Source organism: Kogia breviceps, chromosome 19 (genome assembly GCF_026419965.1).
Source record: "Kogia breviceps isolate mKogBre1 chromosome 19, mKogBre1 haplotype 1, whole genome shotgun sequence".
Taxonomy (NCBI): Eukaryota; Metazoa; Chordata; class Mammalia; order Artiodactyla; family Physeteridae; genus Kogia; species Kogia breviceps.
In genome coordinates, this window is record NC_081328.1 from 28504648 (window position 1) to 28530708 (window position 26061).

At 36.3% G+C, this 26061-nt stretch overlaps 1 protein-coding gene and 1 non-coding gene across 2 annotated transcripts; both read right to left on the minus strand.

The window, feature by feature from the left end:
* Positions 1-4192: 4192 nt before the first annotated feature.
* LOC131747146 (small nucleolar RNA SNORA31) lies at positions 4193-4325 on the minus strand. The gene has a single exon (XR_009332775.1). It is a non-coding gene; the product is annotated as a small nucleolar RNA SNORA31 (small nucleolar RNA).
* Positions 4326-20483: 16158 nt separating this feature from the next.
* KIF2B (kinesin family member 2B) lies at positions 20484-22539 on the minus strand. The gene is given in 2 exon segments (XM_059047059.1): positions 20484-22392; positions 22394-22539. Coding segments are annotated over 2 exon segments (2055 nt in total).
* Between the last annotated feature and the right edge of the window lie 3522 nt (positions 22540-26061).

Consider the following 26061-nt stretch of genomic DNA (forward strand, 5'->3'; position numbering starts at 1 on the left):
AATTGATATTTATAGGACATTCCATCAAAAAACAACAGATTACACTTCTCAACTGTGCATGGAACATTTTCCAGGATAGATCACAACTTGGGTCACAAATTAAGCCTCAATAAATTATAGAAAATTGAAATTATATCAAGCATCTTTTCCGACCACAATGCTATGAGATTATAAATGAATCACATCGAAAAAAACGTAAAAAACACAAACACATGGAGGCTAAACAATACATTACTAAATAACCAAGAAAACAAGGAAGAAATCAAACAGGAAATCAAACAATACCTAGAGACAAATGACAATGAAAACACAATGATCCATAACCTATGCGATGAAGCAAAAGCAGTTCTAAGAGGGAAGTTTAGAGCTATACAAGCCTACCTCAAGAATCAAGAAAAATCTCAAATAAACAATCTAACCTTACACCTAAAGGAACTACAGAAAGAAGAACAAACAAAACCCAAAGTTAGCAGAAGGAAAGAAATCATAAAGATCAGGTCAGAAATAAATGAAATAGAAACAAAGAAAACAATAGCAAAGATCAATAAAACTAAAAGGTGGTTCTTGGAGAAGATCAACAAAATTGATAAACCATTAGCCAGACTCATCAAGAAAAGGAGGGAGAGGACTCAAATCAATAAAATTAGCAATGAAAAAGGAGAAGTTACAACAGACACCACAGAAATACAAAGCATCCTAAGAGACTACTACAAGCAACTCTATGCCAACAAAATGGACAACCTGGAAGAAATGCACAAATTTTTAGAAAGGTATAACCTTCCAAGACTGAACCAGGAAGAAATAGAAAATATGAACAGACCAATCACAAGTAATGAAATTGAAACTGTGATTAAAAATCTTCCAGCAAACTAAAGTCCAGAACCAGATGGCTTCACAGGTGAATTCTATCAAACATTTAGAGAAGAGCTAACACCCATCCTTCTCAAACTCTTCCACAAAATTGCAGAGGAAGGAACACACCCAAATTCATTCAATGAGGCCACCATCACCTTGTTCCCCAAAACAGACAAAAATACTCCAAAAAAAGAATTTATAGACCAATATCACTGATGAATATAGATGCAAAAATCCTAAAGAAAATACAACCAACACATTCAAAGGATCATACAACATGATCAAGTGGGATTTGTCCCAGGGATGCAAGGATTCTTCAATATATGCAAATCAATCAATGTGATACACCATATTAACAAATTGAAGGAGAAAAACCATATGATCATCTCAATAGATGCAGAAAAAGCTTTTGAGAAAATTCAACACCAATTTATGATAAATACTCTCCAGAAAGTAAGTATAGAGGGAAGCTACCTCAACACAATAAAGACCATATATGGCAAAACCACAGCAAACATCATTCTCAATGGTGAAAAACTGAAAGCATTTCCACTAAGATCAGGAACAAGACAAGGATGTCCACTCTCACCACAATTATTCAACACAGGTTTGGAAGTCCTACCCATGGCAAACAGAGAAGAAAGAGAAATAAAAGGAATAAATATTGGAAAAGAATTAAAATTGTCACTGTTTTCATATGACATGATACTATACATAGAGAATCCTAAAAATGCCACCAGAAAACAACTAGAGCTGATCAATGAATTTGGTAAAGTTGCAGGATACAAAATTAATGCACAGAAATCTCTTGCATTCCTATACACCAATGATGAAAAATCTGAAAGAGAAATCAAGGAAACACTCCCATTTACCATTGCAACTAAAAGAATAAAATACAAAGGAATAAACCTACCTAGGGATACAAAAGACCTGTATGCAGAAAACTATAAGACACTGATGAAAGAAATTAAAGATGATACAAATAGATGGAGAGATATACCATGTTCTTGGATTAGAAGAATCAATATTGTGAAAATGACTATACTACCCAAAGCAATCTACAGATTTAATGCAATCCCTATCAAATTATCCATGGCATTTTTTTACAGAACTAGAACAAAAAATCTTAAAATTTATATGGAAACACAAAAGACCCCATATAACCAAAGCAGTCTTGAGGGAAAATAATGGAGCTGGAGGAATCAGACTCCCTTACTTCAGACACTACTACAAAGCTACAGTAATCAAGACAATATGGTACTGGCACAAAAACAGAGACATAGATCAATCAAACAAGATAGAAATCCCAGAGGTAAGCCCATGCACTGATGGTCAACTAAACTCTGACAAAGGAGTCAAGGATATACAATGGAGAAAAGACAGTCTCTTCAATAAGTGGTGCTGGGAAAACTGGACAGCTACATGTAAAAGAGTGAAATTAGAACACTCCCTAACACCATGCACAAAAATAAACTCAAAATGGATTAGAGACCTAAATGTAAGACCAGATACTATTAAACTCTTAGAGAAAAATATAGGAAGAACCCTGTTTGACATAAATCACCACAAGATCATTTTTTTTTTTACCACAAATCTTTTTTGATCCAGCTCCTAGAGTAATGGAAATAAAAACAAAAATAAACAATTGGGATCTAATGAAACGTCAAAGCTTTTGCACAAAGGAAACCATAAATAAGATGAAAAGAGAACCCTCAGAATGGGAGAAAGTATTTGCAAACAAATCAATGGACAAAGGATTAATCTCCAAAACATATAAACAGATCATGTAGCTCAATATTAAGAAATAAACTACCCAATCCAAAAATGAGCAGAAGACCTGAATAGACATTTATCCAAAGAAGACATACAGATGGCCAGGAAGCACATGAAAAGCTGCTCAATATCACTATTTATTAGAGAAATGCAAATCAAATCTACAATGAGGTATCACCTCCACCAGTTAGAATGGACATCATCAGAAAATATACAATCAAGAAATGCTGGAGACGGTGTGGAGAAAAGGGAACCCTCTTGCACTGTTGGTCAGAATGTAAATTGATACAGCCACTATGGAAAACTGTATGGAGGTTCCTTAAAAAAGTAAAAATAGAAGTACCATATGACTCAGCAATCTCACTACTGGGCATATACTCAGAGAAAACCATAATTCAAAAAGACACATGCACTGCAATGTTCATTGCAGCACTATTTACAATAGCCAGGTTTTGGAAGCAACCTAAATGCCCATCGAAAGATGAATGGGTAAAAAAGATGTGGTATATATATATATATATATTTATATTTTTTTATATATTTTTATATATATATATATATATATCAATGGAATATTACTGAGCCATAAAAAGGAATGAAATTGGGGCATTAGTTGAGACATGGATGGATCTAGAGACTGTCATACAGAGTGAAGTAAGTCAGAAAGAGAAAAAGAAATATCATATATTAACGCATGTATGTGGAACCTAGATAAATGGTACAGATGAATTGGTTTGAAGGGCAGAAATTGAGACACGGATGTAGAGAACAGATGTATGGACACCAAGGGGGGAAAGACGTGGGGGGATGGGGATGGTGGTGTGATGAATTGGGTGATTGGGATTGACATGTATACACTGATTGCATAAAATTGATTACTAATAGGAACTTACTGTATAAAAAAGTAAATAAAATAAATTCCCCCCCCCAAAAAATCAGTTCAAGATTTGTCTCCCTAGTTTTCTGGAGTCGAAGTTAAGATATATCTCCTTGACGTCCTGCTTTTTTTTGTGCAAATTCTTTCATACCTTAAGCACTTAAAAAAAACCAAAAAGTGATGTTTTGATGACAGCTACATTGCTTCTGTAACCAGTTTTATTTGACCCTGTGACAATGATAAAGAATAACATGGCATTATACTTTGTTATTTATTTATTTATTCATCTATTTATTTGTTTGTTTATTTATTTTGGGTTGCATTGGGTCTTAGTTGCTGCACATGGGATCTTTCATTGTGATGTGCAGGCTCTTGGTTGCAGTGTGTGGGCTTCTCTCCAGTTGTGGTGTGTGGGCTCAGTAGCTGTGGCATGTGCGCTTAAATGCCCCATGGCATGTGTGATCTTAGTTCCCAGACCAGGGATTTAACCCATGTCCCTTGCATTGGAAGACGGGTTCTTAACCACTGGACCACCAGGGAAGTCTGTATGCTTTTCTTTTTGCTCTAATTTTTAACTCAAATTTTGGATTCTTTCTTGGAATAAAACAGGATCTTCACTGTTTACAAGCTTATTTCTGAGTTGCAAAAATTCTCTCTTCATATTTTTCCTTGTTTTACCAAGTTTTTCTCTGTAGTCTCCTATCCAATCTTGGCTGCCCAATCAGACAAACAGGAAGTGTGAGGACATTTTCTTTTTGCATCAGTAGTGGAAACCTTAGCAGTAGACAGTAACTGCACCAGGTCTGCCAAATAGATGCATTCTATAATTTTGATCATGTATTCTATGTACCCAATATTGTCTTCCTATGAAAATCTTGCTATTGCTTTATGACGTTCATTGTGTTTCATTACAATATTTAACTATCTTCAAAGTTAGAATCTCCTTTCATTGACAAAATCTGAGAACAAAATTTTCAGTTCTCCATTAGGTGTGAATTTAAGTTGGCTAAAAAGAGACACATTAAGCCTAAACTAAACATTTTGCAACTGCTCTGTTAATTTGATTATTATGATGGTCAATCATACAGTGAATGGTAATTTTTTTAATTGGGGTATAGTTGCTTTACAATGTTGTGTTAGTTTCTGCTGTACAGTGAAGTGAATCAGCTATATGTATGAATATATCCCCCTTTTATGGATTTCCTTCCCATTTAGGTCACCACAGAGCACTGAGTAGAGTTCCCTGTACTATAGAGTAGGTTCTCATTAGCTATCTGTTTTATACATAGCAGTGTATATATGTCGATCCCAATCTCCCAATTCATCCCATCCCCCCTTACCCACTTGGTGTCCATACGTTTGTTCTCTATATCTGTGTCTCTCTTTCAGCTTTGCAAATAGGTTCATCTGTACCATTTTCTAGATTCCACATATATGTGTTAATATATAATATTTGTTTTTCTCTTTCTGACTTACTTCACTCTGTATGACAGTCTCTAGGTCCATCCACATCTCTGCAAATGGCACAATTTTGTTCCTTTTTATGGCTGAGTAATATTCCATTGTATATATGTACCACATCTTCTTTATCCATTCCTCTGTTGATGGATATTTAGGTTGCTTCTATGTCCTGGCTATTGTAAATAGTGCTGCAATGAACATTGGGGTGCATGTATATTTTAGAATCATGGCTTCCTCAGGGTATATACCCAGTAGTGGGATTATTGGGTCATATGGTAGTTTTATTTTTAGTTTTTTAAGGAAGCTACATACTGTTCTCCATAGTGGCTGTACCAATTTACATTCCCACCAACAGTGTAAAAGGGTTACCTTTTCTGCACACCCTCTCCAGTATTTATTGTTTGTAGATTTTTTTGATGGTTGTCATTCTGACCAGTGTGAGGTAATATCTCATTGTAGTTTTGATTTGCATTTCTCTAATAATTAGTGATGTTGAGCATCTTTTCATGTGCCTCTTGACCATCTGTATGTCTTCTTTGGAGAAATATCTGTTTGGGTCTGCCCATTATCTGATTGGGTTGATATTGAGCTGCATGAGCTGTTTGTATATTTTGGAGATTAATCCCTTGTCAGTTGCTTCATTTGCAAATATTTTCTATCATTCTGAGGGTTGTCTGTGAATGGTACATTTTTAAAATAGGGGACAAGGAGATATTTGGAGATAGCAGGATGCGAAGCCAGAAACTACATATACCCTGTGCTTCAGATAGATCTGTGCTGCCCAACTTCTGACCTCAAATTCTCTTTACCCACGTGGGCATGTCAATGGGGACTTGCCTACTTGGCTGTTGAGTCTCCCTCTCTTCTGTTTTATAGGATTTATAATATTTCCCTGGTCAAATGCCTCAGCAGAGGGTGAGGAGATATCATGAGACTGTGAGATGTTTCCTCTACATGATCTCAGAGCAGGAAATAGTAACCTTGGCATATACTTTCATATTTGCATGTGAGCAAAAAGAAACAACTACACTCAACTGAGTGCTGTAATGTTATACAAACTCAAAATATTTATAGAAAAAATGAATGTATAGATTTCTATTTTAATTTAAAGAGAAAGCTTTAAGAGAGTAAGGAGACTAAATAAAAGCTTGTTTTATTGTTATTCTCTAATATTACACTTTGTGAGTCTCACATTTTCAAAGGATGCTTTTTCCCCAAGATGGTTATCAGTTTGATGATTTTTATTATTTTACAAATTTATTAAAAGCACAATAGTTGATGGTAGAAGAAAATACTGCTTTCAAGGGCCAGGACTCCAGGTAACATTGGGCAGCATCAGATTTTTCCTTCTCCATTAGCAATCCCTAGGGCTTCAGGCGAACAGAGCATCTCACAATCTATAGTGATTCACTGCTCAGAAGCTCTTTGAAGTCATATTAGGATTTTGGTTTCTAGTGCTTTGGAACATTATCTGTTACATTGTACACTGGAAAATGCTTATAGTGTCATGTTCAGATTCCTTTAAAGGGCCATATTTTGGGGTTTCCTTCTTTTGTTATAGGTTGATGATAACTGAGCTTATTATTAATGTTGTATTAACACATGATCAAAGGTGTAATCATTTTCATTGAATTGGCCAATTATTTTTTTAAATATATCTAATAAATGTTACTTCACAAAATTAAACTCTTTTCTTCCCTAAATCATCTCAATTTTTATGACTCCCTTTAGAAAGAGAATTGTTTAGATAGATACTCACTTTTAAAAATTTTGCTTAATCAAATGGTGGTGAATGACATCTTAGAGACAAGTAAGAGATAGAAGGAAACTGATCACCTTCAGGTAAAGCCCCATACTTTTATAGAGAATAAACTTTAGCTAAGATAGTAAACAACCTTTCTAAATACATAGATTTATTTGACAACAGAAGAAACATGAGAACAGAAACATGCCCTGAATTCAGAATTCAGCTTGGGCTTTCACAGATTTTAATAGTGTGTATTTGAGTGATTTGTGGGGAGAAAAACACATCTATTGTACAATGCAGGCAACTTTAAGAATTATATTCCATATTTTTATTGTCTTATTTATCTCTTCCTGTTTTTAGCAACTAGACCTGGACCTTTTGAATAATGATTAAATGTTGGAACTCCTAAATAATCAGCTGGATTTGATTTTAAATTAAAACTAAATTTCTAGATACCATCATTTTAAAACAGTAAATTTAAGAAAGTTATTATTTTGTAGCTAATCATGTAAAAAAGATAACTGTAGTTATCTTTGCTTCTGATTTTTAAATTCCATTTTATATAACATTGAACAATAGATGTCACTGTTTGGCCAATAAAAATAACTATAGAATCATTTAATTTGATTATTTTTCTTCATAAACAATCCTTGTGCTGAACAGATAAGTTACAGGGTTCTGGTAGAAAAGTCTCAAACAGTGGCAGCGTCTTTTAAATATTAATATCTGGTTGTGTTTTCTCTAAAAAACACCTTAATACATTAAATCCATTACTTTCTGAATCATTTTACATATAGCTAATTTAAAACTGCTCATTTTATGCCTTTATATTAATGTTTTGACAATTATGTGTCATTACAAGGAGAGTTAAAATAAGGTTATTTGAGGAGTATGGGCTCAGGTCAAGAAAGAAACCTCCCAGAGTATGATTAATTGTATTTTAAGTCTATGTAATGTCTAATAAGCTAACTTGATTGACAGGGAATCTATACAAAATGGAAATTAGGGATAGAGAAGCCAAGAAAGAAGAGATATTGAAAGTAATGCAATAGGATCCAATTGTAAGGGATGGAGAAGTGATGGACTCTGATCCAAATTTCATGGATGGAGTCAAGGCCATATTCAAATTTATATCAATTTTGTGTAAAGCAGAAGTTTTCAAGAAGCTAAGGTGAAGTTTCTAAGCAGCTGGCAACAAGAAGATGACTTGGAAGAAACAGTAGGGAGTCTGGAGATTGTTTATTGATAGTGTTTTGTGTTGTTTTTTTACACCTGAGGCATATTATAGAAAAAAAGTTAGTTTAAGGTACAAGAAAACTGTTAAAATTTAACATATGTTTCCTTAAGTTTTCCAGAGATTATAACATATTCTTCCAAAGTCCTAGGAAGTGTGTGCCTGATGCCAAAAAAAAAAAAAAGAATTCAGAAAGTTTGGTGAATGAGCAACAACCAGGCCCTAAATCTAACAAGCTGTATATTCTAATTGCATTTGTAAAGTGGTTTAGGATTTATGAAGCACTTTCACACTTTCACACTAATTATCCAGGCTGTTCTCTGACTCCTCAACCCATTGCAAAATGACTTCTGGAACAACCATTTCACTCAAGCTGATCTCTCAAATGTTATTAATGACCCACAAATTGTCAAAAACCACCAACTTGCTCTTAAGTCCTTATTCTATTCAATCACTGCTTTTCCCTTTTTCCTTTTTTTTAATACGGTAAAGTACTCTCTCTCCTTTAATTTCTCTCTTCCCATGCTTTCTGTACAACGTTTTCCCCCTGGTTTTTCCTCTAACTTTCTGACCTCTTCTTATTTTTCTTCTCTGACAATTTTCCACTATCCTGTCCTTTCAATATTTGTGTTCTCAGATTTCTGCCTCTGACCCTTTTCTCTCTGAATGCTTTTCTGAATGGTTATATTGGTGGAGAACATTTGAGCTACCTTCTGTACAATTGTTATTCAACAAATAGTAATTTCCCCTATGTACTGGGTGCTGTTTCAGGTGCTGGGGACACAGGAATCACTGGAAGTGTTATTGTCTCTTCCCTCAGTCCTTTAGTCCTTTAGTTCATTAGTTAGGGAAAGGGCATGTGTGAGAATATACTGAGTAATTAACTGATGTATCTACAACTTCTTCTTCAAAGCCCTCATCCTTCAAATACATTTTCTTGTGCTCTCAGTCCCTACCCTAGCAGTTAGAAAATTATGGGATCACACATTTGAGGAGAGGGTTATTAACATAGAAATTCAGGGGAAAAGAAATGGGTCAAAATACTATTTTCAAGTATTAAATAAACTTTTGGAACTGGCAATAAAAGACATAGTCTTTCAAGAAAAGGATTTTAGAAGTACAAGAGGGCAAGTTTTTGGTTTTCTAAAGCATAAAGTAAATTCTGTAACAACAGAGTTTTTCCTGCCCACCTGCCCAAATAAGATCCCAAGGGCTATTGAATAGGAGGAAACAACAGAGATACAGGCATGATCTGTGTCCTCTTCCTTTTGAGTCATTTCCTAAATGGCAGTGGTAAAACCCTGCAATGATTTAAGCACACAAGGAGGGAGGTAACCTATGTTCAGACTGCTGGTTGGATTCCTAGATTCTGACAACTCCTTTACAAGTATAGAGAGAGCAGCATGTGGCCAAGTAATGGCTGAATCCAAACCTACAGAGCCTCAGGACAGGTCTCTGGTAGGTGGCAGGTAAGAGTCAAGTATTTTCCTGTAGGGCTGAGGGTAGCAGAGATGTGACAGTGATGCCAAAGGACCTGGGGGAGCCCTGTAGCTAAGACAAATGAATAGCATTAGCAGGTGTGCCATGGAGTTTCTTTCTAGATGTCAGGTTGGAAAGCTGAGGCCAGGTGGGTGCCAGAGTGAAGAGATGACCCCTTCCCTAGAACAACTGTTTGCCAGCCCAAGCACATGATGAAAACCAGGCATTCACCTGTGACGACTGCTCACACAAAAATTTTACTTTCTGCCATTGGACAGAGTGATTTCTCAAAATAGATTTTTTTAAACAAACATAGCTGTACTTTCCTCCTATTCTAGCTAGGTGAAATTGATGGAAAAATAGAAATATCTGCACGTGAATATTGAGTACATACAAAGCATCAGGGATCCTGGGGGATGTTAATGATATAAACTAAATAAGAAATTGTCCCTGCCCTCAAGGAGCCTACATTTTATTGAAAAAGACAATGTTGAGCCGGCTTCTGGCTGATTTTCTTTTTATTACACTGAAGTATTCATCATATTTACTGCTTTGAATGTCCCATCCTTTCATTTTAGGTCTACCAGGTTTCTCTTTTCTCATTCGAGACTTAGGGATGAATCATTTTGTGAAGTTTTCCCTGCCCTTTTGGCTAAATTAACTATCAACTACTATATTCCCATAGCACTTTTTATATAGGGTAGCACATTTTAAAATATATTTATCAGTTGTACAAGGCTTTGTCTCCTCATTTAAATGATAAGCTCCTTAAAGGCAGGAACAGTTATATACCCATTGTTCTGTCTTTAGCATCTAGTACATAGATTATCAGTAAAATCTTATTTTATTGAAAAATTTTATGCTGATTCTCCAAAATCACTCTGCCTGATCAATGTTGTATTTTTTAGACTTTTGTTTTTTTAACAGATTTGAAAATAATGAAGGATGCAGACAGTCAAATTACTTGTTTGAAGTCACATAGCTATAAGGTGGCAAATCTTTGAACAAACAAGAATTATCTGACTCTAAATCTGCATTGTTACTCACTTAGCTCACTTGGTTCCAATCTTGGCATTTAGAACTGTGTCCAGATAGTTGTATAAGATTAACAATTTAGATTTGCTCATGTGGCCCAAAGCAGTCTTCTCTTTCTTGTCCTCACGAACCTCATGACAAACCTAAACCTCAACATGCTATATTAACTGGTTCCATGTTGTAACTTTTGTTTTCAATTAATTATTTCAGGGTAAAACCCTCTGTACTTGTTGCTTTGATGTCTTTTCCCATTTTCCTACCCTGATTATTTCATTCATTTCCTCTGTTGCCATTTAAGCCCTCATATTCTAGTTCTGACATGTTCAGTATCACCTCAAACACACAGGTAAAGAAGGCTGCCTGGGTCTGTCCAATTTTTATATTCAATTATTGATTTGGTTCAATATCTTCTATAAGCCACTGCCTTATTTTTAATTTCTGAGATTACTTTTTTTAAGATTAGAAAGGAAATGCCATAAATATGGAAAAAATATTTCAGAAAAAAAGACATGTTAAGATTTTCTATCAGCAGTTGCTCTTTTGGAGAATAGAAAGAATTGCACAAAATATTCATAAATGACAGGTTTGCTCTGAGGATAATATTCTACACTTTGAATAAGAATTTTACATTTTTTTTTTAGTAACAACACATGCTAGAAACTGTGTTTCTTCTATTAGAATGATATTTTAAATCAGTAATCAAATTGAAAAGGAAAAATCATTCATTCATTCATTTAACCAGCACATAAATATTTATCTAGGAGTCTCATACTATTTTATTATGTAAATTGTTAAAAATAACTTTACTGGGGGCTTCCCCGCTAGTGCAGTGGTTGAGAATCTGCCTGCTAATGCAGGGGACATGGGTTCGAGCCCTGGTCTGGGAGGATCCCACATGCCGCAGAGCAAATAGGCCCATGTGCCACAACTACTGAGCCTGCGCATGTGGAGCCTGTGTTCCGCAACAAGAGAGGCAGTGATAATGAGAAGCCCACGCACCATGATGAAGAGTGGCCCCTGCTTGCCACAGCTAAAGAGAGCCCTCGCACAGAACCGTAGACCCAACACAGCCAAATAAATAAATAAATAAATGAATGAAAAATTTTAAAAAAAACTTTACTGAGAAAATCAATAGAATAATAGTGTAAAACTTTACTATCACAGATTAATTGTGCAAAGGAGAATTTGAAATTATGTATTTAATTATTATGTATTTTAAAAACAGTTTTATTAAGTGCAAGCTCATGCAGCAATTCAAAATAAGTTTGTCCACTACAAGAATGGACAAACAAGAAAAGCTACTTTAATTACTAGATAAGCATAGCTTGTAATTAGCATGTCAACATTTTTGTGTGCAAATGAATGTTTCCAAAGAACTGAAAGTATTTACTTTTCTCACTTTAGAAGCTCTGACATTTTCTGAACAATCTTATTAAAGCATTAATTTACAATCCTCCTTTTTAACTTCAGGGCATCTGTGTGAACTGTTAGCAATTCTCTTTTAGTGGACCCCAATTAATTTACTTTCTGAGTTTTTTCATTTATATGAGATCTTCTTTTCTAATGTTCATATTAAATTTTATGCTATGTGTTTTGAGATCATTTCAAGTACCATGTATATTCTCAGAAAAAAATTAATATCAGTGGAAATATAATGGTGCACTTGTTAAGGAAGAATGTCAACTCAACAGAAATAATTATGGTAAGACTAGTTAGCAAGCAAGTGTTTTGTTTTTTTACTAAAAGAGAGATTTTAAATTGTGTTCTGCAGATGTAAAAATCCATGGGAAAAATATATAACTATACTTGTAAGACTGTGTGTATATATGTATGTACATGTACACAAAGGTAAGTAAGTTTGTTTATACAGCCTTTCCAATGGAAGAGTTAAGAAAATCTACCTGTGAATTGCTCTCAGAACTTACCATTTGTGCCCAATTTCCAAATCTGTAACAGATAAGCAAAAATTAGATAAAAAGCCACTAATAACCTATATATGTATATATATATATATACACTTGTGTGTGTATATATATATGTGTATATATATATATGTGGCAAATGATATATTCAATATTATCCTGTAGTCTTTGTATCCACTTTCCAGCAATGGGTACTGTTAATTAACTATGTTGATATGCTGCTCTTCCTTACTTACTTGCAAAGCTTAACATAGAATAAAAGTCTCCTTAATTTGGTTGAGATTGATTAGAATTTATTATAAGAAATGTCATTGATATGTAGTTTTTCTAAAAAGTCATGTATAAAATGCATAAATCATTGTTTATGTTATTTATATTAACAAATCATCAAAATAGAGTAGCAAGCTATCTTATTAAGGGCACAACAAAGTTAAATAAAACACCTAAATACAACAGTTTACGGAAGGGTCAAAAAACAAAAGGAAGTCAGAACATAAAGTGTCAGAGAGCTATAGAGATAGAATGCATTGCCTAGGGCTGGGGTGTGGGGAGATTAAGGGATGATGCCTAGGGGGTGCAGGCTTTCTTTTGGGGTAATGAAATGTTTTAAAATTAATTGTAGTGACGGATGCACACCTCTGAATATACTAAAAACCAAAGCTATTTTTTTTAAGTTCTTAAAGAAAACAACTACATTTAGATGGTCATTACATTCACGCACTTCTGTTGGGGCACTTACTTATTTCTGAGAGTGAAAAGTAAGCCCAAACAAAGCAGTAGTCAAGTAAATATTGGTGCAGGTTCATAAGAACATAGGCTCATAGGAGCCTAAGATTGATGTTCAGGCCTACTAAAGCCAACAGGGCTCATTTTGGAGAAAGGGGAGCCATAGAGAAGTGAGACATACATTCTGTGTGCAGATTCTTCCTCAGATATTTGCTAATTCTAAAGTTGTGCATGCATAGAAGAATATTCAAAAGGGAAAAAAGCATAAAGCAGTATAAAAGAGATTTAAAAACTTAGCAGATAATTTAGCAAGCTCATAGTTACAAGAAGACAAGTTTTCATAAAGGTGGAGAATTTCAGTTAAGGAGTCAGACGTATTATATTCTAAAATTAAGGATAAACCAGAAATATGGATCAACGTGATATGAACTTACTTTATGAGTCTTCAGAAAGAAAAAGAACTCCTCTTTGAAGGATCATAACATCATCTAGAATTTCCACATTACTTCATAAATAATGTCAAGTATTCAATCAAAACTTACCAGACATACTGCCAAAAAGCACCAAATAAATGAAATCAACAAGAGAAAAAGATAATTAAAAGGCCACAAGTAAGCCAGATGTCATCAAAGATCAGAGATATATTTTTCAAAGAGTCAAATGGAAATCCTAGAAATGAGAATAAAAGCTGAAATTTAAAATTCAATGCATATGTTTAATAGTTGAGAAATAGAGGATTAGTGAAATGAAGGTCATTAGATAGTGTTCAGATTGAATGAATAGAAACTAGATAAATAGTATGAGATATGTAAAACACAGTGAAAACTACTAACATATTTGTAATGAAAGCCCAAAGAGAAGAGATAGAAAGATACAAAAGTAGTATTTGCGGGGGAAAAGGTTGATAATTTTCTAAAACTGACCCCCAAAAATGACAAATTAAAAAGTTCTACAAAACATAAGAAAGATAAATAAAAAAGAAAACCACATCTTGTCACATCATAGAAAAAACAAAGCTGGTAATCAAAGACAAGCAGGAAAACTTAAGAGTTCCTTCAAAGGAGAGTTAATTTTTACTAGAAATTGCAGAATGAGTAAAACAAAACAAAACAAAATGACATCTTTTAAGTGCAAAAAAATTAAAAATTGAATAATAGCCAACCAAAACTTCTACAAACAACAAAAAATACATTTCAAAACTGAAGGTGAAATAATGACTAAATATTTAGTCTGAGAGTAAAGATCACCAACAGACCTACTCTTATGTTCATATATTTGAATTATTCTAGAAGAAAAATGATCTCAAGTGGATGCATGGCAAAGGACTGAAGAATTAAGAACAGCAGAAAAAATAAACAAATGAATAATTTAAATGAATGATCACTGTTTATATTCATTTATTAAAAGCATAGAAATATATGTACAATTAAATGACAAAAAGTAAAGCTGAGAAAAAATGAGTTAAAGCATTTTAAAATAGTTCAATTTCTAGAAGAAAATATTTTAAAACACAATGTAATAAGAAGGATGTATGCTATAATTTCCAAGATGACCATAAGTGAAGAGCTCAGAATATATGTCACAAACAATTAGAGGGAAAATAATTTTAAAATATAATAAAAATAACTTGATTAATCCAAAGGAAAGAAAAGAAGTGGGAAAAATAATTAAATACAGAGTGGATATAGAGGAAACAAATAATACTCTCATATCCATAAACTTAAAGATATCAGAAGTTACATTAAATGTGAATGGAGGAGATATTCTAATTAAAAGACAAAGATTACAATCTAGATTAAAATAAAACAAACTGAATTAGAGCCAACTATATATTGCTTATAAAAAATGAACATTAACTGGGCTTCCCTGGTGGCGCAGTGGTTGAGAATCCGCCTGCAGATGCAGGAGACACGGGTTCGTGCCCTGGTCCGGGAAGATCCCACATGCCGTGGAGCAACTAAGCCCGTGAGCCATGGCCGCTAGGCCTGCGCGTCCGGAGCCTGTGCTCCGCAACGGGAGAGGCCACAACAGTGAGAGGCCTGCATACCGCAAAAAAAAAAAAAAGAACATTAACTATAAAGAAGAGAAAGATTCAAAAGAAAAGAATGGTAAAATATAGACCATGGAAATGCAAACTTAAGAAAAACTATTATGCCTATATTAATATTAGAAAGTACAGAATTTCAGGCAGAGGAAATTACAAGGGACAAAGAAGGAATTCAACAGGAATATATAATAACCTTAAACTTATATGTACTAATAACATAGCCTCAAAATATATAAACTGAAGGCTGTCATAACTAAAAGGAGAAATAGATAAATCTACAATCAAAGTTTAAAATTGTGATATCTTTCTTGGTAATAAAGCTCACTAAAAGTTACAGAAGATTTGAACAACATGATTTACAAACTTGACCTAAAACTAATAGGGATATAGCAATCCCTATAACTATAACACACTGGTAAAAATAAAAATAACAAAAAAAGAACATTTTGACTATTTGAGTATTTAATTTTCTGATTAATAAAGTATAGCATTATAATATAGATGAATTAGTTTTTAGAAGAAAATTTATAATTCTAAATTCTTGAGCTCAAAAAATTGAAAATAAAAGTGGAAGTTAAACAAAATTTTTAAAATGGAATTAATAAAAAAAGCAAATATACAATAGAGAAAGCAAATATACAATAGAGAAAATAAAATTGTTTCTTTGAAAAGACCATATAATTTATATACATATCATAAGTCCAATTAAGGGGAAAAAAAGAAAAGACAAAACTTAGTATCAGGAATGAAAAATTCAAAACCAATAATATGGACATTAAAGATAATGAGTACACTATAGTTCTAACAATAAATTAATACCACTTATTAAAGCTGGTATAAGAAAAAGCACTAAATCTAAATCTGAATAATCTTACTTACACTAAATATGTTGAATCTGTAAAATCTTCCCATAAAGAGAACTCAGAGTGAGATAGGAGTCATTGGGTGAGCAAGATGTTGCTCCCAATAAACAATTATTTGATAGCCATCGACAGACAAAAACGCCTTTGTGGGAGATTTGTAAAACTCCAGTAAAGCCCAAGACTAAGGACAGTCACTTTGAGAAGGCAGGACAATGACCTGGTGGTGGGTTTGCCCAAAACGGTCCCTGCTGCAGTATGAAAGAAGTCCTATGTTCCTATGTATTTAGTTCCACTTGACCCTGGTCCTGCAACTAGCCCCATCTGCTGCTGACCCTGGAGGCATGCAGGTGAGCAGGCCCCAGCTCCAACCAGAGCCGAGACAATAATCTTTAGGAGATAACAGAGAATACCTTTATGATTTGGAGTAGATAGAAATTTATTAAATAGGGTCTAATCATTAAATTAAAAATTGATAGGTTGAACTTCATTAAATCTATAAGCATTCCAGACTGGAAGAAGATATCTGCAATACACATATCTAAAGAAGAATTCAAGACAATACATATATTGCACGATAAAGAATGGCTGAATTACCAGTAAGCATATGTAAAGATGTTAGCATTAGTCATTAGGAGAAAGAAAACAACAATAAATGAAAACCATAATGAGGTACCTTTGCATACACATCAGAAAGTGTAAAATTAAAGTTTAAAAAATAACAATACTAAGTGTAGGCAAACATATGGAGGACCCATAAAATGCTGGTGGTTGTATAAAATTGGAACAAATCCTTTGGAAAACTCTTTGGCATGACCTATCATGCTGAATATACACATATTATGGATCCAAGAATTCCATTCCTAGGCCTATTTAACATATAAATGTGCACTAAAGGACACATGTAAGAATGTTCACAGCATCATTAGTAACTGTTTAAAACAGAAATAACAATTTTCTTCAAGAGTAAATATTATAAATTATGAGCTATTTATGCAGTGGAACATTATAAAGTAATGTAAAAAAAAACAGGTCACATAGAATTTTGATTAAAAGAAAAAAAAACAGACATGCAAGAGTACATAGTATATGATCCCATTCATATGAAAAAATGAACACTTTTTCCCTAAAGAGGCAAACTTATCTATGATGATTTTGATCAGAATAGTCCTTACCTTTGATGCAGGGAATGAGTGAAATGAGGCAGGAATGAGGCTTCTGGAGCAATGGTTATGTTCTGTATCTGGATAAGTGTGGTCATTATATAGGAGTATTCACTTTGAAAATATTCATGGAACTGTATAGTTAAGATTTGTGCACTTCACTGTATGTTACACTCTTTAAAAATAAAATACAAAAAACATTGATATTATTGGTATTAGAATGTTGAAACTCCTAGTAGGCTACCCAAACTTTTGTGTGTGGCAGGAGTGGTGGAGGGCAGGGGAGATGTGAGAGTAGTAATAGAACAACAAGGGCAATGACAATAATACAAATAATAAATGAGCACTAGTCTTTGGCATAAAATATGGGAGAACAGGAAGAAAATAAAGCCACCCTCCAATCTTTTGAAGTAGGTGATATAATTACCCTGTTTCATATAGAAGGAAACAGCTCAGTGGAGCTGTTACTTGCCTAAAATTACAGATGTCTATATAATAGAACTGGGACTGGATTCATAAGACCAGTCTTTTTTTTTTTTTTTTTTTTTTTTTTTTTAATTTTTTTTAACATCTTTATTGGAGTATAATTGTTTTACAATAGTGTGTTAGTTTTCCCTCTACAACAAACTAAATCAGTTATACATACACACATGCTCCCACATCTCCTCCCTCTTGCATCACCCCCCCCCCATCCCACCCCCCCAGGCGGTCACAAAGCACAGAGGTGATCTCCCTGTGCCATGCAGCAGCTTCCCACCAGCTATCTAATTTACATTTGATAGTGTATATATGTCCCTGCCACTCCCCCACTTCGTCACATCCCACCCCTCCCCCTCCCCATATCCTCAAGTCCATGCTCGAGTAAGTCTGTGTTTTATTCCCGTCCTACCACTAACCTCTTCATGACATTTTTTTCCCTTAGAGTCCATATATATGTGTTAGCATACGGTATTTGTTTTTCTCCTTCTGACTTACTTCACTCTGTATGACAGACTCCAGGTCCATCCACCTCATTATAAATAACTCAGTTTCATTTCTTTTTATGGCTGAGTAATATTCCATTGTATATATGTGCCACATCTTCTTTATCCATTCATCTGTTGATGGACACTTAGGTTGCTTCCATGTCCTGGCTATTGTAAATAGAGCTGCAATGAACATTTTGGTACATGAGTCTTTCTGAATTATAGTTTTCTCAGGGTATATTCCCAGTAGTGGGATTGCTGGGTCGTATGGTAGTTCTATTTGTAGTTTTTGAAGGAACCTCCATACTGTTCTCCATAGTGGCTGTATCAATTTACATTCCCACCAGCAGTGCAAGAGGGTTCCCTTTTCTCCACACCCTCTCCAGCATTTATTGTTTCTAGAGTTTTTGATGATGGCCAATCTGACCGGTGTGAGATGATATCTCATTGTAGTTTTGATTTGCATTTCTCTAATGATTAATGAGGTTGAGCATTCTTTCATGTGTTTGTTAGCAATCTGTATATCTTCTTTGGAGAAATGTCTATTTAGTTCTTCTGCCCATTTTTGGATTGGGTTGTTTGTTTTTTTGTTATTGAGCTGCATGAGTTGCTTATAAATTTTGGAAATTAATCCTTTGTCAGTTGCTTCATTTGCAAATATTTTCTCCCATTCTGAGGGTTGTCTTTTGGCATAAGACCAGTCTTAAGTTCTTATTCTTAACTGGGATAAGATTCTTAACCCCATACTTTTTCATTGCTTACAAAAATTCTGATTAAAAACATCTGGTTTTGAAGGGAAGACTATCATTTGCTGAAGGAGGACAGAATTCCAAAGTTCTGTTTGGTTTAATAATAATAATATTTAGCTTTACCTGCATAGATAAAACAGCAGAGGGAAAAATATTTAAAGGCCATAATATTGACTAATTACTAAAGACCATATGTTTCCAATGATCCTGATGAAACCAGGATGAAACCTGATGGCTTTTCTGTGGTAGAGTTATGTGTTAGTTTCCCCCTGTACCAATGAAGCTTTTGCAACTTAGGAGGAAAAATTTGAAAAGAATAGGCATGTCTTCCAAAGGTAGTAACAAATTTGGGCACAATATTTTGTGTCTTCAAATTTCCCCAATCCACCATTCACTTTCTTTGCAAATCATTCCACTTTTTTCCTCAAAAAAAGAGTTTGGAACTGCTAGACTTGGAACCAAAAGATCCTTATTTATTTTATTATAGCATTTCATAAATAGGTTTGCTGAAGGTAGATGTGTATTAGACTATTTATTATATTTATATTTGCATATCAGATTAGCTGCTTCTTCTTCTTTTTGCAAAAGAATGGACTTTGTGATCCTTGAATCAGGAAAATATTCTCCTTATACAATTAATCTCAGGCATTGATATTTATCACATTCTCTATGAGGTCTTTATAGCATGTGCCCCACTTCAGGACAGAACTTTTCTACTACTTTGCTGACTTATTCCCTACTCTAATTTCATAATTTATGGGGAAAAGCTTTTTATGTGAATCACACAAGCACAAAATTTGGTAGAATGAGAAGAAAAAAAAGCTTAAAGACACCATAGTTAGCAATGCAATGCTTATGCAACACACACACTTTATCACTCTCAGGAAGCACAGTGCTTTGCAATTTCAACTCAAAGATTAAAAATAAAATCCTTCTCAATTCTAGGCTCTCATACAAAGTCTCTTAAATAAAACCTTTCCTTTCTCCACTCTCACCTCCCCAGTATGTCTAGAGCTTAGAAACCATTTGAATGTACACACAAATGCAGAAGAAAAAGACTCATGGAGTGGGCATCATTAGATTTACTCAATTATGCACCCCTTGGTGTGTTCCAAATCTAGTCCTAAAGGGACTGCAATATTTTTCCTTCTTAGCTGCAAATTTAGGGAATCTGGCTTCATCACAGCTAGGTCCTTCTAAAGCAGGGTTTCTCAACCTCAGTACTATTGATATTTTCAACCAGATAATTAGTTGTTGTAGGAGGCTATTCTGTATATTGTAGGATGTTTAACAGCATCTCTGGCCCTCTACCCACTACATGCCAGTATCACCCCTCCCTGCACACCCAATTCTGACAAATGAAAATGTTTCCAGACATTGCCAAATGTCCCTAGGAGGTAAAATGGTTCCAAGTTGAGAACCACTGTCCTACAGAATAAAAACAAATTACAGAAATACAGAGGAAGAAGACAGTTCTGGAAACCATATTTTAAGAGGTTTTAAGATCCTCTTTCCAGGAGGATCTTTATATCTAGATAACTTAGGCAACTTTCCTTTATAAGAGACTTAGGAACTGCAGCACTGTATCCATCATTTCAGGTCTGATATCTCACCATTGGCTTCACTATGTTTGCTCTTCTTTTGAAGGTCAGCTCGTAATAATTTCAGTTTCCTTTGAATCTCAGTCATAAAACCTATTTTCTGCTCCAAAATGAACAATAACTGGGCAATGCAAAAATCAGCATCACAGTTTACCCCATCAGCTGTCTCCTGGATGTTATTCCCTGGCCGTTGGCTTGATTCCTTCCAGGAGATTGCTGTATCCTCCATTAATGGAGAGGATAGTGCTTTGATTTCTTTAGTCTCTTCCTCCTCCTCACTCTGCATACAAGGCATTTTAATAAATTCGTTCCCTTGAAGGGACATTTCTGAATTTCTAATGTGATTTTCCAACATCCTTGGCACCTCACGTTCAGCGGGATAAAGACAACGATGGTGAGGCCTTAAATCTAGAGTCATTTCTTTTACTCTATTGGCATATCTTAAAGTGTTGAGGGTGTTTTCGCAAGAGGCCATCCCTGGAGAGATAGTAGCAATCATGCAAATGGAGGAGTTCTGGCATATAAAGGAGTCCCGGAGCACCTGTGTGAGCTTGCTGGCTCTGAATAGGGTATGAGACTTGTTCTGACCCAAATCCCGGATGCGTTCTTTGAGTGCGAGGAGACTCTTGTTAATCTCTGCTCCTTCCAGCTCTCTTTTCCGGTTGGCGTTGGCAGTATCCGCTCCCCTTTCATTCCCAGCTAAGTCAACAAGGGAAAACTTACCATGCAGTTTCTCTCGAGGCTTTAAAATGATCTGGAACACTGCGTGGCTCCTGGAAGAGTGGACATTGACTGATGTCTGTCCTGAACTCCGGTAGCTGTTCCCGAGTTCCACAAGGTTGAGCATGTCCTCCACACAGCAGCACACCTCTTGCTCCTGCAGCCCGACCACCTGGATTTGCTGACTGCCATCCTCAAGGACTTGCAGCGTCTTCTTCCAGTTCAACAAGTCATACACCTTTCCCCCATAAATCTCAAAAAGTGTCCCATAGATTTTGAGGTCCAGCTTCTCATAAGCAGAAGTTTTGAGCGGGAGAAATACATCCTGTGCCACCATGGCATAAATGCCTTTAGAACAATCTTGGTCCCTTCCTGAAAAGGCTCCACCCATGGTGTGCGTTTTCCCACTACCCGTCTGCCCATAGGCAAAGCAGGTAGCTATGCCCTTGCGGAAGATGTACGCAACCAGTGGCTGGGCGGTGAACTGGTACACCAACTTGTTGGAGGCGGTGTCGTCGAAGGCGTGGTCGAAGCAGAAGGAATCGTTCTCCAGGTAGCAAGTAAGGTCCACCTTTTGTTTGGACTCGTGCACCATGACCACTTTGTCCGAGGGGATGGTGATGATATCCAGGTCCTTCATGGTGGTCTCCCGCTGGTTGAAAGGCCGCTTCCTCACACAGACGCAGATGCGGTGGTCCTCCAGTGGCTCCGGGCCCGACAACTGGCTGCAGTCCAGGTGCCTGCGACATTCCTGAATCATGCTCTGAATCTCGTAGTTGGGGTTTCCCATGTTGACAGCCAGGGCGCGCTAAGCTCTGATCTCCAGCTACAGCGGTCTGCGCTTCTCTCACTGCTTTTGCAGTTTCTCAATTTCCCGTAGGCAGGGAGACTTTTTCTGCTTCATCAGGCAAAGACTGCTGGGAACTCTTATATCCGGACTGTCCCCCGAGGGCGTTTCATTTTTCTGGGGGATCGTCGCAATGCACCGAGTGGCCGTCCTCTGGTTCCCGATGGCCGAAGAGAGCGCTAGAGACAAGGAGGGCAACGCCCTGGCTGCCGTGGGGTGCTCAGCAGACGCCAGCGCTGGATTCAGCAGGAATATTTTATCTAGATCAATCTTTTTGCCTTTTTTGACTCCTTTTTCGACCCATTCTACCGTGACCCAAGCGTTTTGTTTTGACCTCTGTGACCACCGCGAGGTGGATCCGCCCATCGCTGCTCTGGATCGCCACACAGATGCCCACTTGGATGTTTCCGAAGTGCAGCTTCAAGGGCTTCACGGAAGAGAGGCGCGCGGAGACAGGGAGGCCTAACTGGCTGGCCATGGTGAGTGATGGAGGTGTCAGGTCTCGCCTCCAGGGTCCCTTGGGGTTGGAGTAGAAGGGCCTGAGCCCAGGCCAGACTGAAGCGCCCAGAGCACTGAGTGCACTCGGGGTTTGCACCTACCTTCGTGAGCACTAGGGCTTGGCCTGGGGCCACTCGGTCACAAAGCACTGGGGCAAAGAGGCGGCAGAGCCTAGGGCCTCTGGATGAGAGGTGGTGGGGAAAAATTCACATCGTTTGTGATACTAAGTGCCAGGTGCACAAGCAGCTGGAATAGAGAAATTGCTCTCTGCACTGAGAGCATAGAGATAAGGGTTGGGAATGGGGTGTATGTTCCACGGACATTTGTGCCTACGCTTCAGAAATATCCATTCTCCCCTGCAGTCTTGACCGGCAATCTCAAAGCTAAGTGCTTTAGTTTGAGAACCAGTGAGTGCTACCTTAAACTTCACAATCCTCCGGTGATCAATGGGAACAAGGAAGGTAGAGCTACCTGCAAATTACAGGCTTCAAGGAGAGGATCCCACAAAAATTCCCTCAAACTTTCCATCTTTTTTCCGTCCCTACCCTGCTTCACAACTTAAAGTTATTCCTCTTCAATGGGATTTCTCATTAAGAAATCAAAATGAGTTGACTGTAAGGGGTTCTTGTGGTAATTTGCTGATATGGAACTTCATTTGATGCAGCATTTGGGTTTACAAACATAAGCTTTTACTCACATCCCAAGTGGTTCTGACAGCTATAAAGTGAGTCGTTGTACTCACTGCAGTCACCACTATTTTTGAGATCATTTCAGCAATTACCTTTCCAAACTCCTTTAGTAATTACACTTCTGGCCTCATTATCCATAATTTGGAGAGGAATGACGTTTGTTAGAAAGAGATAATTCATCTTATACCCCCTCCTTACCCTGCAATGTGTGTGTGTGTCCTTAGGAAGTTGGTATGGATGGGCGGAGTGAGAGGGCCTTGGGGAATGGGAGATGGGAAGGCAGCTAAAATGATCAGAGGCAGTATATTCTGGCAAGATTGCAATTTTTTCTGTAGGATGATTTACAAAAGACAACAAAAATTATATCAACTGCCAGAGAGGCCAACATGAGGATTAGGGTGACACTTTAAGTTGAACTTTCTTTTCCCCCGAGTACCACATTTTCTTTTGGGCTATGAGTCTGGGAGTAATTGCAGTGACAGCTCCATAGTAGCATGAAGTATCATGGTGTCCTTACAACCCTCCCTGGGATCAAGTAACATATGGAAATAAGTTCTTAACTATAAACTGACTTTTCAAAAAAATTATTTATTTTTGGCTGCGTTGAGTCTCCGTTAATGCGTGCGGGCTTTTCTCTAGTGTGGTGAGGAGGAGCTACTCTTCATTTTGGTGGGCGGGCGTCTTATTGAGGTGGCTTCTCTTGTTGCAGAGCACAGGCTCTAGGTGTGCGGGCTTCAGTAGCTATGCCAGGCGGGCTCAGTAGTTGTGGCACACGGGCTTAGTTACTCTGCGGCATGTGGGATCTTCCCAGACCAAGGCTCAAACCCATGTTCTCTGCCTTGGCAGGTGGATTCTTAACCACTGCACCACCAGGGAAGTCCCAACTGACTTCTTTTAAATGGAAAGTTTACTTAAAAATTTAGTTAAGCTTACATTTTTAAAAGAAGTTTGGATGGAGTGGTATTGGATAAGTATGTAGTGCTCACTTCAAGGAGATGTTGAATGTCAGTGGAGGGATTGCAGAAAGGGCTTTACCTAGTTGTGTGTTTACGATTATTAATTTCATTTGCCAAATTATCGATATATAAAGTTGTACTATACATCAGTTTTTTCTTAGTTTCAAGGGCATTAGGGAAATGTTTTAATCCCTCTGTTAATTAAGTTAAATTATATTTTTGAAAACATTGTTGCTTTAAGGTGCTTAATAGTTGTTTTTTCCTTTTTAAACCTTTACCTTTGAAAAAGCTAGCCCTCTCTCAAAATTATGCAAACTAGGGCTTTTCCCAGTTAACCATATTTTTACAACTAAGCCAATAACTTTGTAGATGATTAGATCTGTGGTGACAGTGCAAAAATCAGAGACTAAAGTTTATTTTGCTGCCTAGAATACCCATAAAGGTCTTTTAAGATATTTCAGGGCTTTTTCCCACTTTAGTTCTATTTTCTCTTAAATAGTTCCTAATGTGGTCTCATTTGTTTCCAAGTTTAATTTGTTTTATTTGGAGATATGTACATTTAGAGAGAGAGTGGGAAGGACAGAGACAAACCTCTCAGGTGTTTTTCTTTTTTTTTAATTTTTAAATTTAATTTTATTAATTTTTTTATACAGCAGGTTCTTATTAGTTATCCATTTTGTACATTTTACTGTATATATGTCAATCCCAATCTCCCAATTCATCACACCACCACCCCCCCAGCCCCGGCTGCTTTCCTGCCTTGGTATCCATACGTTTGTTCCCTACATCTCTGTCTCAATTTCTTCCCTACATACCAGTTCATCTGTACCATTTTTCTATGTTCCACATATATGTGTTAATATATGATATTTGTTTTTCTCTTTCTGACTTACTTCACTCTATATGACATGCTCTAGGTCTATCCACATCTCTACAAATGACCCAGTTTCATTCCTTTTTATGGATGAGTAATATTCCATTGTATATATGTAAGACATCTTCTTTATCCATTCCTCTGTCAATAGATATTTAGATTGCTTCCATGACATGGCTATTGTAAATAGTGCTGCAATGAACATTGGGGTGCATGTATCTTTTTGAATTATGATTTTCTCTGGGTGTATGCCCAGTAGTGGAATTCCTGGGTCATATGGTAATTCTATTTTTAGTTTTTTAAGGAACCTCCATACTGTTCTCCATAGTGGCTGTATCAATTTACATTCCCACTAACAGTGCAAGAGGGTTCCCTTTCTCCAAACCCTCTCCAGCGTTTGTTGTTTTTGATTTTCTGATGATGCCCATTCTAACTGGTGTGAGGTGATACCTCATTGTAGTTTTGATTTGCATTTCTCTAATAATTAGTGATGTTGAGCATCTTTTCATGTGCTTTTTGGCCATCTGTATGTCTTCTTTGGAGAAATGTCTATTTAGGTCTTCTGCCCATCTCTTGATTTGGTTGTATGATTTTTTAATATTGAGCTGCATGAGCTGTTTATATATTTTGGAGATTAATCCTTTGTACGTTGTTTCATTTGCAAATATTTTCTCCCATTCTGAGGGTTGTCTTTTCATCTTGTTTATGGTTTCCTTTGCTATGCAAAAGCTTTTAAGTTCCATTAGGTCCCATTTGTTTATTTTTCTTTTTATTTCCATTACTCTAAGAGGTGGATCAAAAAAGATCTTGCTGTGACTTATGTCAAACAGTGTTCTTCCTATGTTTTCCTCTAAGAGTTTCATAGTGTCCAGTCTTACATTTAGGTCTCTAATCCATTTGAATTTATTTTTGTGTATGGTGTAAGAGGGTGTTCTAATTTCATTCTTTTACATGTAGCTGTCCAGTTTTTCCAGCACCACTTA